This window comes from Amblyraja radiata, chromosome 16 (genome assembly GCF_010909765.2).
Source record: "Amblyraja radiata isolate CabotCenter1 chromosome 16, sAmbRad1.1.pri, whole genome shotgun sequence".
Lineage (NCBI taxonomy): Eukaryota > Metazoa > Chordata > Chondrichthyes > Rajiformes > Rajidae > Amblyraja > Amblyraja radiata.
The window spans coordinates 34,557,948-34,574,057 of NC_045971.1; the positions used below are offsets into that span (position 1 = coordinate 34,557,948).

Consider the following 16,110-nt stretch of genomic DNA (forward strand, 5'->3'; position numbering starts at 1 on the left):
GCCTCCTCCACTGTCAGCGTGAGGCCCAGCACCTCATATTTCGTTCAGGCAGCTTACACCCCAGCGATATGAACATTGATTTCTCTAACATCAAGTAGCCCTTGCATCCCTCCTCAACGCCCCTCCTGCACTCTTGTCATCTTATTAGTTTCACTGTTGTCTTGTTGAGTTTCACTGTATGTATAACACACTATCACCTACCCCACAGCCAACAATGGACTATTATGGGCTCCACCGTTCCTTGATCATCGTTGCTTTTTGTAGATCTTTCATTAATTTGTTCTATACACCATCTATATCCCTCGTTTCCCTCTCCCCTGATTCTTAATCTGAAGAAGTGTCTCGACCCGTAACATCACCTATTCCTTTTCTCCAGAGATGCTGCCTGACCCACTGAGTTACTCCAGATTTTGTGTCTAACGCCAGCTATCCATGTTCTCCAGAGATGCTACCTGACCCATTGAGTTACTCCAGCAGTTTGTGGCCTTTACAATTACACAAAGGCTTAATCTTCCAAGCTTCTTGCAAATGCTGCATGTTAACCCACAAAAGGACACAAAGTGCTGGAGTAATTCAGCAGGTCATGCAGCATCTATGGAAATCATGGATAGGTGATGGTTGGCGAGTTACTCCAGCCGTTTGTGCCCTTTTGTGTATTAACCAGTATCTGCAGTTCCTTGTTTCTACTGCATGCACATTTCATACTTTTCCTGAATCTGTACATTTTTATCAATACACAGTCAGACACTGAACCTGAAGTCATCTAACCGAGCAGGTAGTTCATAAGTTCTAGGAGCACAATTAGGCCATTCGGCCCATCAAGTCTACTCCGGCATTCAATCATGGCTGATCTATCTTTCCCTCTCAACCCCATTCTCCTGCCTTCTGCCCCATAACCACTGACACCTGTACTAATCAAGAATCTGTTAATGTCTGCCTTAAAAATATCCATTGACTTGGCCTCCACAGTGGTCTGTGGCAATGAATTCCACAGATTCACCATCCTCTGACTGAAGAAATTCACGACAGATGGCACAATGGGTTAAGTGTTCGGCTGGCGACCGGAAGGTGGCCGGTTCGAATCCCGCTTGGAGTGCATACTGTCGTTGTGGCCTTGGGCAAGACACTTCACCCACCTTTGCCTGTGTGTGAATGTGTGAGTGATTGGTGGTGGTCGGAGGGGCCGTAGGCGCAGAATGGCAGCCACGCTTCCGTCAGTCTGCCCCAGGGCAGCTGTGGCTACAGAAGTAGCTTACCACCACCGAGTGTGACTGAGGAGTGAATGAATAATGCGATGTAAAGCGCCTTGAGTATTAGAAAGGCGCTATATAAATCCCATCCATTATTATTATTATTATTATCATCTCCTTACTAGAGGTATATCCTTTTATTCCGAGGCTATGGCCTCTGGTGCTGGACTCTCACACTAGTGGAAACATCCTCTCCACATCCTGTCCACCCAGGAAGAGGTCCATCATTGAGCAGGCTGAGATGCTCTGTGTACAGGAGCTCATCCGTCCCCTCTCAAACTCTCTCTCTTCTTTCCTTCCTTACTCCATCGAGTGACATCTCTGTAGGCCAGCATTCTGACCCCCCCCCCGCCCCCCTCGTCTCTTTATCACTGCATCCTGCATCTCCCAGGGCTACCTCTCGTGACCTCACTGTAAAACGCAGGCTTTACACAGAGTAGACAGCAGGACGCTCCTCAGTCCCTCCAGCCTAGGATTGAAATCCAGTCCCAGGAGAGGCCTTTATTATTCCTCCTAATTACATTGCTGTCATCCTTCCTGACATTTAGGATGGATTTGTGGCCCCGCTTAGCAGTTGACATTGTGAAGCCTTGCTTGGCACATGCTGGAGATTACATAAAGAAAGCACATAATTGGTATTAATTCTAATCTGCACGGATCAGCTTGCTGTGAAAATCATCAACTCTTCTCATAACGTTAATGCATCTACCTCAGCTGTGCCTTCAGTCAAAGCCAATGGAAGCGTCATGAAGAATCTGAGGCTTTGCCTCATCCGCTGCAAAGTAAATTCACTAAACTCCCAAGGCATTTGCCGATCGTCACAGAGCAAACAGCAATAAGCACATTCCAAAAGGGAATCCGCAATATATTTATTCAAACTGAAGAGGAGACAGCCATAAGCCCCACACTTCATTTTCAAAGTATTAATATTTATTCTTTCTAATCCCATCACTGACATGTTCATCGCATCCACGCAGCAGCTCAGCAGCCGATGATAATTCAGCGCAGGGTGGGATGTGCGAGTCTGTTTGTGTGGGAGGGAGAATTAAAATGTCAGCACGGATAGAAACATGAGATGGATCGTGGCCCTCTCCCCAGGGTGCCGGAGGCAGCTGCCTCATCGACTGCCAGGCGCCTGGCTCATGGTGGAAGAGTTGGTGTGAGCGTTGTGGTCCATGTCTGTACCAGGATACTGGCACCACTGTAGGCTTTAGAGATACAATAGGCTCCTCGGCCCACTGAGCCCATACCGACCAGTGATCCCCGTAAACATAAACATAGAAACATAGAAAATAGGTGCAGGAGGAGGCCATTCGGCCCTTCAAGCTAGCACCGCCATTCATCATGATCATGGCTGATCGTCCCCAATCAATAACCCGTGCCTGCCTTCTCCCCATATCCCTTAATTCCACTAGCCCCTAGAGCTCTATATAACTTTCCCTTAAATCCATCCAGTGATTTTGCCTCCACTGCCCTCTGTGGCAGGGAATTCCACAAATTCACAACTCTCTGGGTGAAAAGTTTTTTCTCACCTCAGTCTTAAATGGCCTCCCCTTTATTCTAAGACTGTGGCCCCTGGTTCTGGACTCGCCAAACATTGGGAACATTTTTCCTGCATCTAGCTTGTCCAGTCCTTTTATAATTTTATATGTTTCTATAAGATGCCCCTTCATCCTTCTAAACACCAGTGAATACAAACCTAGTCTTTTCAATCTTTCCTCATATGACAGTCCCGCCATCCCTGGGATCAATCTCGCGAACCTACGCTGCACTGCCTCAATCACAAGGATATCCTTCCTCAAATTAGGAGACCAAAACTGTACACAATACTACAGATGTGGTCTTACCAGAGCCCTATACAACTGCAGAAGAACCTCTTTACTCCTGTACTGAAATCCTCTTGTTATGAAGGCCAACATTCCATTACCTTTCTTCACTAACACTATCATACACATTAGGAACAATTCACATTTAACCTTCAAACCTGTACGTCTTTAGAGTGTGGGAGGAAACCGGAGATCCTGGAGAAAACCCACACAGTCATGGGAAGAACGTACAAACTTCATACAGACAGAACCAGTCGTCAGGATCAAACCCGGGTCTCTGGCGCTGTAAGGCAGCAACTCTATCGCTGTGCTACCATGCCGCCCCTGTGAGGGGACCCCAAACTACAACAAATGTCCATCTCCCTTTCACTGCATCATTGGGAAGCCAGCAACATCACCGATCATGCATTACATGTTATAACATGGAAGAGGTCCATTCAGCCCATCGAGTCCATGGCAATGGCAAATTGGTGGCCAGAGAATTCTCATTTCACACTTATTCTTCTATAATCTAGTCTCCTGCAGACCCATCAAACGCTCTCTGAGTCTCTTGCCAACAAGCTTCGCTAGGACGAAGATTATAGCAGCTAATTAACCTATCGGCAAGTCTTTGATGTGTGGGAGAAAGCTGGAGCACCCCGGAGAATCCGGTGTGGTTTCTTGGAGAAGGCACAAACTCCAGAGCACCTGAGATCAGGTTTGAACCCATCAGAACCCATCAATCCATGAGTGGCACAGCAGTAGAGTTGCTGCCTTACTGCACCAGAGACACAGGTTCGATCCTGACTATGGGTGCTGTCTAGGGAGTTTGTACGTTCTCCCTGTGAGCACATGGATTTTCTCCAGCTGCTCTGGTTTCCTCCCACTTGCCAAAGATGTGCAGGTTTGTAGGTTAATTGGCTTCCTTAAAAAATTGGTCCTAGGGTGTAGGATAGAACTAGTGTATGGATGATTGCTGGTTGGTGTGGTATCAGTGGGCCGAAGGGTCTGCTTCCACACTGTATCTCTAAACTAAACAAAGACATCTTTCAGAAGTAGGATCCTGAGCTGTGACGTGCAAGGCAGCAGCACTACCTGCTGTCAGATCACGATGGAGCTGTATCCTAACTCCACTGCCTGCCTGGATAACTGAAAACTTCACTTTTCATATTATTAACATTACTAACATCAACTGAGGGAACATTCAATACTTCTGCCGCATTTAGTATGAGAAAACTTAGGACAAGTTTCTTTTGAAAGATCTTCAATTTTCACAGATATTTCTGTCTCGATAGACGCTGCCTGACCTGCTGAGTGTTTCCAGCATCTTCAGTTTTTATTTCACATTCCTAGCAACTGCAGTTATTTCACTTTACATTTGCTAACATCTCTCCTGAATCTAATTTTAAAGTCATGACTCCTTGCCCCGAACTTCCTCGTTCATAGTCCCTTTCAATTCCTCAAGAGTCAAGGATATTTAATGATTATATGTACTGAAACGGGACAATTAAATTCTCACTTGCAGCAGCATAACAGGTCTGTAAACACAGCACGCAATAGATAACATTATAAACAAAAAAAATCAATAAATAAGAAAAACAATATGTGTGCAGAACATACAAAAGCCCAAAGGCCCTTGTTGTAACCAAAACCGTTTGTAGTTGGAAGTTTAGCTTGTGTTTGTAGTGTTCAAGAGCATGATAGTTGTTGGGAAGAAGCTGCTTCAGAATCTGGACGTTAGAGTTTTCAGACTCCCACGTCCGGATGGCAGGAGTGAAATGAGACTGTGACCTAGGTCTCTGATGATGCTGGCTGTCTTTTTGAGGCAGCGCCTCCTGTAGATCCCTTTGATGGTGGGGAGGTGAGTACCCATGATGGATCAAGCACTTTGTACAAATTATCCCAACCTCCAATGTTCCAGGGAGCACAATTCTGCTTCTGTACCCTTTCTCATAGTCATAGAGTGATAGAGTGATACAGTGCGGAAACAGGCCCTTCAGCCCAACTTGCCTCACTAGTCCTACCTGCATGCATCTGGTCCATATCCCTCCAATCCTGTCCTATCCATGTAGCTGTCCAACGGCTTCTTAAACGATGGGATAGTCCCAGCCTCAACTACCTCCTCTGACAGCTTGTTCCATCGGAATCGTCCGATCAGCAGAGAAGATTATTGGCTGCAACCTTCCCTCCATTGATGAACTGTACACTGCAAGGGCCAGGAAGCGAGCGGGCAAGATCATCTCTGACCCCTCTCACCCTGACCACAAACTCTTTGAATCACTTCCCTCTGGAAGGCGACTCTGGACTGTCAAAGCTGCCACAGCCAGACATAAAAACAGTTTTTATCCACGAGTAGTTGCTCTACTCAACAGCCAAAAATCTGTAGCCTCCCTTTGATCTGGTATTTTGTAGGTTCACATGCTTGATCAATGGTGTTTTATCATTAATGTTTTATTATTATTAATGTTTAGTGTTTTCTGAGTCATTCGTAACTGTCACTGAATGTCATGTTGTTACTTGTGGGTGGAGCACCAAGGCAAATTCCTTGTATGTGAATACTTGGCCAATAAACTTACTTACTTACTTACTTACTTACTTACATACACACCCACCACCCTTTGTGTGAAAAAGCTACCCCTCGGATTCCTATTAAATCTTTTCCCCTTCACCTTGAACCTATGTCCTCTGGTCTTCGATTCCCCTACTCTGGGCAAGAGACTCTGTACATCTACCCGATCTATTCCTCTCATGATTTTGTACATCTCTATAAGATCACCCCTCATTCTTATGCGCTCCAAGGAATAGAGACCCAGCCTACTCAACCTCTCCCTATAACTCACACCCTCAGACATTAACCACAGGGTGCAGGTAATGTCCTGGCTAATTTGTTTATTTGTTTAGAGATACAGTGCAGAAACAGGCCATTCGGTCCACTGAGTCCACGCTGATCAGCAATTTACAATTTTACCAAGCCAATTAATCAACAAACCTGCATGTCTTTGGAGTGTAGGAGGAAACCGGAGCACCCGGTGAAAACCCATGCAGATGACGGGAAGAACATTCAAACTCCTGTATGTACCTGCATGCTTACTTTCAGTGACTGATGTACACCCAGACCTCATTGTACTCCCCCTTGTCCTAACTAGACACCATTCAGATAATAATCTTCCTTCCTATTCTTGCCTCCAAAGTGGATAACCTCACATTTATCCACATTAAACTGCATCTGCCATGCATCTGCCCACTCAACCAACCTGCCTAAGTCACCCTGCATCCTCATAGCATCCTCCTCACAGTTCACACAGCCACCCAGCTTTGTGTCACCTGCAAATTTGCTAATGTTACTTTTAATCCCTTCATCTAAATCATTAATGTATATTGTAAATAGCTGTGGTCCCAGTACCGAGCCTTGCAGTACCCCAATAGTCACTGCCTGCCATTCTGAAAGGGACCCGTTAATCCCTACTCTTTGTTTCCTGTCTGCCAACCAAATTTCTTTCCATGTCAGCATCCATGCCAGTCACCTAATACCATGTGCCCTAATTTTGCCCACTAATCTCCTATGTGGGATCTTATCAAATCCTTTCTGAAAGTCCAGGTTCACTACATCCACTGGCTCTCTCTTGTCCATTTTTCTAGTTACATCTTCAGAAAAATCTTTGCACCAGGCTGGCACCTGTGATCGAGGACCACATTGAGTTGACATGTTATGGAGCAGGCAGTTCTGGCAGAACCTGAGCACACGGACTCTGGCCAGTGACAGGCCTATGTTGGAGCCACATGAAGTAACTTCTCCCTGCACCAAGGATGGTGTGATCACAAGCCTGTTTGACATACAAATCTAATGATCTGGGCAAGTTTGAACCATGTTGGGAAGTGGCCAGGTAAAATTCAGTTCAATCCAGGTACTCTGGTTTCCTCCCACTTCTCGAAAACGTGCAGGTTTGTTGGTTAATTGGCTTCTGTAAATTGTCCCCAGTGTGTAGGGTAGGGATAGCATAGGGGTGATCATTGGTCGGCGTGGACTAGCTGGGCCGAATTACCTATTTCCATGCTGTATCTCTGATACTGTACATCTCCACTCCAGGAAGAATCCAGTCGCATGGACATGGTGCTGAAACAACAGCCACATGTAGTCAAACGTCCAGTCCACACACTTTCTCAACTCCATTTTAATACACAGAAACAGTACATCATTGTCCCTGATTCTGCAATGATTGCTTCTATTTAGTAAGCTTGGTGCCACAGATTTTATGTTTCAACTTTGATATTTAAACATCGAGAACATCGACCATGGATATAGACCATGAGGAAACCTACAGCGCTGTTAGCGCCCATTCCTCTTACAAAGCTGCCTTCCAACCACATTGTGAAACATGAGGTGAAAACAAATTGAAAGGAGAGTTGTATAGAGAAAGCTGTCATGCCTTTTGCTCCCGACCTGAATCGCACACAAAAGTAGACCTGTATAGAGTCACAGGGGATATACCACACATAAACTGGCCCATCCACCCACCTTCAGGCACCATTGGTCTGAAGAAGGGTCTCGACCCGAAACGTCACTGATTCCTTCTCTCCAGAGATGCTGCCTGTCCCGCTGAGTTACTGCAGCATTTTGTGTCTACCTAACATTGACATAATCCTACATTGTCCTACATTTATTATTTTTACACATTTTCATCAGCTCCCAGATTCTGCTGCTCACCTGTACACACGGGGCTATTACCAAGCAACATGTTTTTAGGAATGTGGGAGGAAACCGGATTATCCAACGGAAACCCAAATGGTCACATGGGGATCGTGCAAACTCCACACAGACAGCATTGCAGGTCTGAACTGAACCGGTATTCCTGGCGCTGTGAGACAGGAATGCCAGATATACCACTGTGTGGCCCACTGGTCATATCTGTAGATGAGTGCAAGAGGACTAGACATTGCCACAGGAAAATAAACTCTCTATTGCATAATGGAAAGCAGTGTGGACAGAAATCCAAGTCAAGCTGCTAAGACGAAAAATCGTTGTCTCTTTGACTTTTCTCCGCGTTGATTCTGACCATGGCTGATCTATGCAAGCATCAGTCTTCTCTTCAGCTAGTTTCCCAAAATCGCAGTTTCTCCATCTTACAAATATGCCCATTTCCCCACCTTAATTATCCAATGATCTGACCTTTGCCACTTTCTGAGAATTACCGAGAATCACTACCCTGGTATCGCAGGGATAAGATTTACATCCATTTGGAACTATAGGCCAGTGATCTTAACAGCTGCTGTTACTAGAGAGTATTCTGAGGGATAGGATATACAGTCATTTAGATGGACTAAAGAGCGGATTAGGGATTATCAGCGTGGTTTTGTACGTGGGAAGTCATGTCTCATTAATTTGATTGAGGTTTTTGAAGAAGAAGTCAGGAAGGTTGACTTCTGTCCGTTGCCCGGCTCTTCCTGCAATGCCCCCTTCCCTCCCGCCCACTGCTGGTCAATGCCCACAGGCCGACCCTGGTCCAACAGGGACCAGGCGAGTGGGATGAGGAGCCAGGCCCAGTGCTGCTGCCTCCTGCCTGAGCAATGTGAGGAAGGTCAACACGGGTCCCAAACTAAGCATCACCGTTCAACATCACCATAATCATAATCGTAATCGTCATTTATTAATTTATTAGCCAAGTATGTTTTGCAACATACGAGGAATTTGGTTTCCTATACAGTCACAACTACATAAAGATTTGACATAAACATCCACCACAGCGGTTTGTCCGCATTCCCTACTGTGATGGGAGATTCTGTGGGATGTGGGCCAAATGCGGGCAAGTGGGACGAGCTTAGATTGACCATCTTTGTTGACATGGACAAATTGAGCTGAAGTCTGTTTCTGTGTTTGCATGCCCCTGAGTTTATCACCATCATTTGAGAAGAAATGAAGTGCGTTCCTTCTCTCAGTGTGTCGTTACTCTTTGGGACTCACTTCCTCACAAGATATTGGGCATAGTCTTAGAAGATTTTCAAGCAAGGGGTGAGAGGTTACTGTGGTCAGAGGTTCCAGTGGGATCAGTGTGGGCTGATGAGATGGCAGGCTTGTGGCTCGGGGGGGGGGGGGGGGGGGGGGGGGGGGGGCTGCTCCAGACTCTGACTCGTGTGTTTGTAGGAAACCAGTCAGCAAAACCACAAATAACGTGGGGCTGCTGCCAGAAGCCTAGTACCATCGTCCCAGGCAGGGGGTCCACAGTCTGGTAGAGTTTATGAAGGATCGCACGTCTCCTGCACGTCTTACATTGTAATCAGCTCAGCAAAGTGGAAGGATGAGGGGGATACCTCATTGAAGCTTACCGAATAGTGAAAGGTCTGGATAGAGTGGATGTGGAAAGAATGTTTCCACTGGTGGGAGAGTCTAGGACCAGTGGCCATATCCACAGAACAAAAGGACACATCTTTCGAAAGGAGATGAGAAGGAATTTCTTTAGTCAGAGGCTGGTGAATCTGTGGAATTCATTGTCACAGAGGCCGTCAATGGATATTCTTAAGGCGGAGATTGACAGATTCTTGATTAGTGAGGATGTTAGGGGCAATGCGGAGAAGGCAGGAGAATGGGGTTGAGAGGGAACAAGATCTATATTATTATGAAATAAACTGTACAATCTGAAATATATCAAAATATTACTACGCATATCTAGCACACCGGCCTTTTAGAAGCAACACCACAAAACCAGCTCAGCACAGGCTTTAGTTTAATTTAGTTTAGGTTAGGGAAACAGTCCCTTCGGCCCACCACGTCATTGTCAACCAGTGATCCCCGTATACTAACATTATCCTACACACACTAGGGACAATTTATAATTATACCAAACCAATTAACCTACAATCCTGTACACCTTTGAAGTGTGGGGGGAAACCGGAGATTCCGGAGAAAACCCACACAGGTCACGGGGAAAACATACAAAATCCGTACAGACAGCACCCGGAGTCAGGATCGAACCCGGGTCTCTGGTGCTGTGAGGCAACAACTTTACCGCTGCGCCACTGTGCCACCCTGCCACCATTATCTCAATGGGGTTAGGTTAGGTAAGGGGGAGGTGCAGCGAGACCTGGGCGTCCTTGTATACCAGTCACTGAAAGTTGGCCTACAGGTACAGCAGGCAGTGAAGAAAGCTAATGGAATGTTGGCCTTCAAAACAAGAGGATTTCAGAATAGGAGTAAAGAGGTTCTTCTGCAGTTGTATAGGGCTCTGGTGAGACCACATCTGCAGTATTGTGTACAGTTTTGGTCTCCTAATTTGAGGAAGGACATCCTCGTGATTGAGGCAGTGCATCGTAGGTTCACGAGATTGATCCCTGGGATGGCGGGACTGTGTTATGAAGAAAGATTGAAAAGACTAGGCTTGTATTCACTGGAGTTTAGAAGGATGAGGGGATATCTTATAGAAACATATAAAATTATAAAAGGACTGGACAAGCTAGATGCAGGAAAAATGTTCCCAATGTTGCACGAGTCCAGAACCAGGGGCCACACTTAGAATAAAGGGGAGGTCATTTAAGACTGAGGTGAGAAAAAACTTTTTCACCCCGAGAGGTGTGAATTTATGGAATTCCCTGCCACAGAGGGCAGTGGAGGCCAAGTCACTGGATGGATTTAAGAGAGAGTTAGATAAAGCTCTAGGGGCTAGTGCAGTCAAGGGATATGGGGAGAAGGCAGGCGCGGGTTATTGATAGGGGACGATAAGCCATGATCACAATGAATGGCGGTGCTGGCTCGAAGGGCCGAATGGCCTCCTCCTGCACCTATTTTCTATGTTTCTATGTTACCACGGTTTTAGACCATTTTAAAAATCCGAGAAGAAAAATTACTGATGTGAAATTGAAATGACCTTTCAAAGAACTGGAGGATTGTGAAAAGTTGCAAATAAAATAATGCATCAGAATCAAGCACAGACCCACAAATCAGCTCCATCTTCAACTGTCTACCTCGCTGGGAGGTCCTGAAGTCACCAGGCACGATTTCAGTAGCACTGGTTACAGTGGTTACATAGTGTATCATGACATGGCCAGGCTGAACAAGATCAAGTTACCTGATCACAGATAAGCTCCCACTTCTTCTCATTGTCGTATTGGCTCAGCAGTTTTATCTTGTCCGGAGGGAGGTTCATGCAGTTCTGCAAAGAAAGAGTTGGGGAGAGATTTATTATTCCTCATCTTGTTAGTCACAGAAAGCAGGGGCAAACCATTCACCCCTTCACACCTCCTTCACATTCACCCTGATCTCAGTACTATAATCCTGCTCTCTTCCCAAACTCATCGATGTTCGACAACTCTACCCGCTTTTTCAGTACATTCAGTGATGAGCACAAAATGCTGGAGTAACTCCACGGCACGGTGGTGAAGTGGTAGAGTTGCTGCCTCACAGCAGCAGGTACCCGGGTTCGATCCTGACCATGGAGTTTGTACGTCTCCCCACGGCCTGTGTGGGTTTTCTCTGGGATGGTCAGTTTCCTCCCACACTCCAAAGACGGACAGGTTTGTTGGTTAATTGGCTAATTGTCCCTAGTGTGGGTAGTGTTAATGTGTGGGGATCGCTGGGCCGAAGGGCCTGTTTCCACGCTGTATCTCTAAACTGAATTAAACTAAACTCAGCGGGTCAGGCAGCATCTCTGGGAAAAAGGAATAAGTGACGTTTCAGGTCGGAACCGTTCTTCAGATTCAAGATATTGAGTGATGCTCCACATACTACCGTGGGAGTGAATGTCACTGGTAGACCAATCTCTGAGTGAAGACACTGCTCCTAACCTCACTTCTAAATGTCTCACCCCATTTGCTGAGAGTGTGATTGCTTGTTGCCCAGTATCCAGACAGCTGGCTTGCCCAGCCTTGTCCAGTGTCCATTCAGCTGACCTGACCAGCCTTGACCAGTGCCCAGACAACTGGCCTGACCAGCCTTGCCCAGTACCCAGTACCCAGATAGCTGGCCTGACCAGTCTTGTGTATGGTCTGTACATTGCACTGGGAACACCCCATATTCTTCTAAACTCCAGGGACAGCAGGCCTGCTCAATCCACTCTCAAACAACAGACCTGCCATGTCTGAACCCCCGTGTGAACCTTCATTGTACTCCTTCCATGAGCACAGATCTGCACTCAATAACATGGTGCAGTCTCACCAGGGTCCTACAGAATGTAATAAGATCAGAAATATCCATTGTGGAATGGTCAGTGACTGTAAATCTACGTGGTTTAGTTTAGTTTAGTTTAGTTTAGGGATACAGTGCGGAATCAGGCCCTTCAGCCCACTGTCTGATCTGATCAGCGATCCCCACACACTAACACTATCCTACACACATTAGAGACACTTTACAATTTTACCAAAGCCAAATAGCTTACAAATCTGTACGTCTTTGGAGTTTGGGGGAGGAAACTGTTGAGCTTGGAGAAAAGCAACGCACAGGTCATGGGGAGAACGTACAACCCCCATTCAGAGAACATCCATATTCAGGATCGAACCCAGATCTCTGGCACTGTCAGGCAGCAACCTTACTGCAAGGCCACTGTGTAGTTGATATATACACCAGAAATACTCTGCAGAAATGTTAACTGTGTACTACATTACCATAGGGCCACACTGTGGCGTGTCTGGTGGAGCTGTTGCCTCACAGCGCCTAGGACCAGGGCTCAATCCTGATCACAGATGCTGTCATAGAGGCAGAGCGTATGGAAACAAGGCGTTCGGTTATATCGGCCAAATTTGTGTGCGGGCATGGCGCCGACGGATGAGAAGCCGAAGCAAAGAAGTTGAAGCCAAAGAACCGAATGGAAACGAGGGCGAAACGGCAATAAACCGAAAGATTACGAAGATGAAACGCCTACTAACCGAAAGGATGGGACGCCTAAATGCAAACTAGCCGAAAGGGTGGGACGCCCAAAAACCAACGAACCGAAAAGCTGCGTTGCCTAAAAGCAAACTTACCAAATGGCCGCTCTGTCGAAACGCCACCTACCCGAAAGGCGGCGTTGCCTACAGGACAACGGACCGACTGCCGCTTAACAGAAAAGTCCAATAACAGACTTGACGTTGCCGGGGGGCGGGACTTGTCAGTGATTGGTCCAGACCCCCGCGTCCATCACATCACTGTGAAGTCATGAACATTGTCCCAAACCTCCGCTCCACCCGACCTGCAGTCCGAGGGTGGCCGTGGGAGAGTGGGGGCTGTCCCGAGGGATGCACACCTTCGGCCGCTTTCAAATTGGTGCTTGGGTTCAGATTGCCCAGTCACCTATGGCTCACCTACGGAAACAGGCCCTTCAACCCACTGACTCCGCACTGAACAGCGATCCATGCATGGTGGCACAGCGGTAGAGTAGCAAAGGCAGTCACGGTGACGCAGTGGTAGAGTTGTTGCCTTACAGCGAATGCAGTGCCGGAGACTCGGGTTCGATCCTGATTACGGGTGCTGTCTGTACGGAGTTTGTACCTTCTTCCCGTGACCTGCGTGGGTTTTCGCCGAGATCTTCAGTTTCCTCCCACATTCCAAACAGGTATAGGTTTGTAGGCTAATTGGCTTGGAAAATGTAAAAATTGGCCCTATTGGGTGTAGGATAGTGTTAATGTGTGGGGATTGCTGGTCGGCGCGGACCCGGTGGGCCTAAGGGCCTGTTTCCGTGCTGTATCTATAAACTAAACTAAACTAAAACTATCCTACACACACTGGGGACAATTTACATTTTATACCAAGTCAATTAACCTATAAACCTGTATGTCTTCGGAGTGTGGGAGGAAAGTGAAGATCTCGGAGAAAACCCACGCAGGTCAAGAGGAGTCAAGTCAAGTCAAGTCACATTTATTTATATAGCACATTTAAAAAACAACTTTCGTTGGCCAAAGTGCTTTACATTTGTTATAAGAATAGTATAAACAAACAAACTACATACATATATACATATAACCCTCGCTCAGTGGACGTCAGGGAAGGCTTGGGAGTATAGATAAGATTTTAGTCTTGACTTAAAGGAGTCGATGGAGGGGGCAGTTCTGATGAGAAGGGGAATGCTGTTCCACAGTCTAGGAGCTGCAACCGCAAAGGCGCGGTCGCCCCTAAGCTTATGCCTAGACCGCGGGATACTCAGCAGCCCCAAGTCGGACGATCTGAGGGACCTGGAGGTGGAGTGGTGGGTTAGAAGACTTTTAATGTAGGAGGGGGCAAGCCCATTGAGGGCTTTGTAGACATAGAGGAGGGTCTTGAAATGTATATGGAACCACACAGGGAGCCAGTGGAGAGGGGCCAGGATCGGGGTGATGTGGTCCCTTTTTCGGGTGCCCGTCAGGAGTCTCGCTGCGGCGTTTTGGACCAGTTGCAGGCGGGACAGGGAAGATTGGCTGATGCCAGTGTAAAGAGAGTTGCAGTAATCTAGGCGGGAGGAGATAAATGTGTGGATGATCTTTTCGAGGTCATCAAAGTGGAGGAATTGTTTTATTTTAGCTATCGTCCGAAGCTGAAAGAAGCTAGCTTTTACCACGGCATTGACTTGTTTGTCAAATTTCAGTGCTGAGTCAAATATCACGCCGAGGTTTTTGACGTGAGGTTTGAGTAGTGGGGTAAGGCTTCCAAGACTGCCTATCATACAACGTATCACAGAACGTACAAACTCCGCAAAGACAGCACCTGTAGTCAGGATCGAACCCAGGCCTCTCGCGCTGTAAGGCAGCAACACACTTTCTGAGCCACCATGCAGCCCGACTTGCTAAATTAGTGAATACATTCTTATACAGAACACGAGGATTGGGCCCAAAACAGCAAAGTGTACAGGAATGCTAACCTCACATGCCGACTATGAAATATCTTGGTAGACACAAAATGCTGGAGTAACTCCGCGGGTGAGGCAGCATCTATGGAGAGAAGGAATTGGCGACGTTTTAGGTCGAGACTCTTTTTCCTTCTCTCCATAGATGCTGCCCCACCCGCTGAGTTACTCCTGCATTTGGTGTCTACCTTCGATCTACCAGTGTCTGCAGTTCTTTCTTGGGATCAAGGAAAGAGCGTTCACGTCGCGGCCTTGTTTCCACCAATCTTTCCACCACCACGCACAAGAAGCACAAGAAGCGCAAGACTCCATTGTATGTAGATGCCGAGAGGTGTGTTCAGCTCTGGCTGAACAACTTCTAATCTTGTGTGTGGACTCGATAAGATGAAGTTCTTTCTTAAATATCTTGGTTCATTGGTAAATACCTCACAATGCCAAACAAAAATGAGACCCATATCAATACCCCTAGGCAGACTGAAATGCGTTGACAAATGAGTCCCTAACTGCTTAATACAAACCTATCTAAACACGCCGGCAATGACAGCTACAGAATCAATAATGCATGTCTGTAGACACTGCACTGAAATATCTGTGCTCTCTGCACCTCTCGCAGACAGCTCCAGTCATAACAGGCTTCTCTCATCTGCTGCAACCAACTGCAAGCCTCATTATTACGCTCTCGCAGTTACAGTTTTAATAATAAAATAAAAAACTGACTGCTCTCTTCAGCACTTTGTGTTGCTATTTAAAACTTACAGCATCCCTGGGATTGATGAAACATTCATTGATAAAGATGGTGAGTCATTGTTGGGATCTGTACTGTCCCAGATGATAGAGAGCATAAGGCCCACAGCCAGCTCAAAATACAATTTTTGCATTAAAAACCATACTTCTGTGTTTCAACACTATCTTCCGGCAGTCTGAAGAAGGGTCTCGACCCAAAATGTCACCTATTCCTTTTCCCCAGAGATGCTGCCTGATCCGCTGAGTTACACCAGCATTTTGTGTCTATCTTTGGTGTAAACCAGCATCTGCAGTTCCATCCTACAATCTTCTGTGTTTGTCAGATTAAGGGCCTGTCCCACTTACGTGTCCTTGGCACGCTAATTACACGACCTCGTGGTCGCGTTGAGCCGCGACGGGCCCGCGAAGATCGCGCGCGACTTCATTCGACCGCACAGCCGTCTGGAGTGCGTGACGTCATTTGAAGATGGACACAGAATGCAGGAGTAACTCAGCGGGACCGGCAGCATCTCTGGAGAGAAGCAATGGATGATG

At 46.7% G+C, this 16,110-nt stretch overlaps 1 protein-coding gene across 3 annotated transcripts in view; it reads right to left on the reverse strand.

The window, feature by feature from the left end:
* Nucleotides 1-16,110, reverse strand: part of fmnl1 (formin like 1) — a 295,202-nt gene that overhangs the window by 160,329 nt on the left and 118,763 nt on the right. For all 3 annotated transcript variants that reach the window (XM_033035438.1, XM_033035441.1, XM_033035439.1), the window contains exon 2: nt 11,113-11,196. In XM_033035438.1, the coding sequence (XP_032891329.1) occupies nt 11,113-11,196 (84 nt within the window). The remainder of the gene's footprint in view (nt 1-11,112; nt 11,197-16,110) is intronic.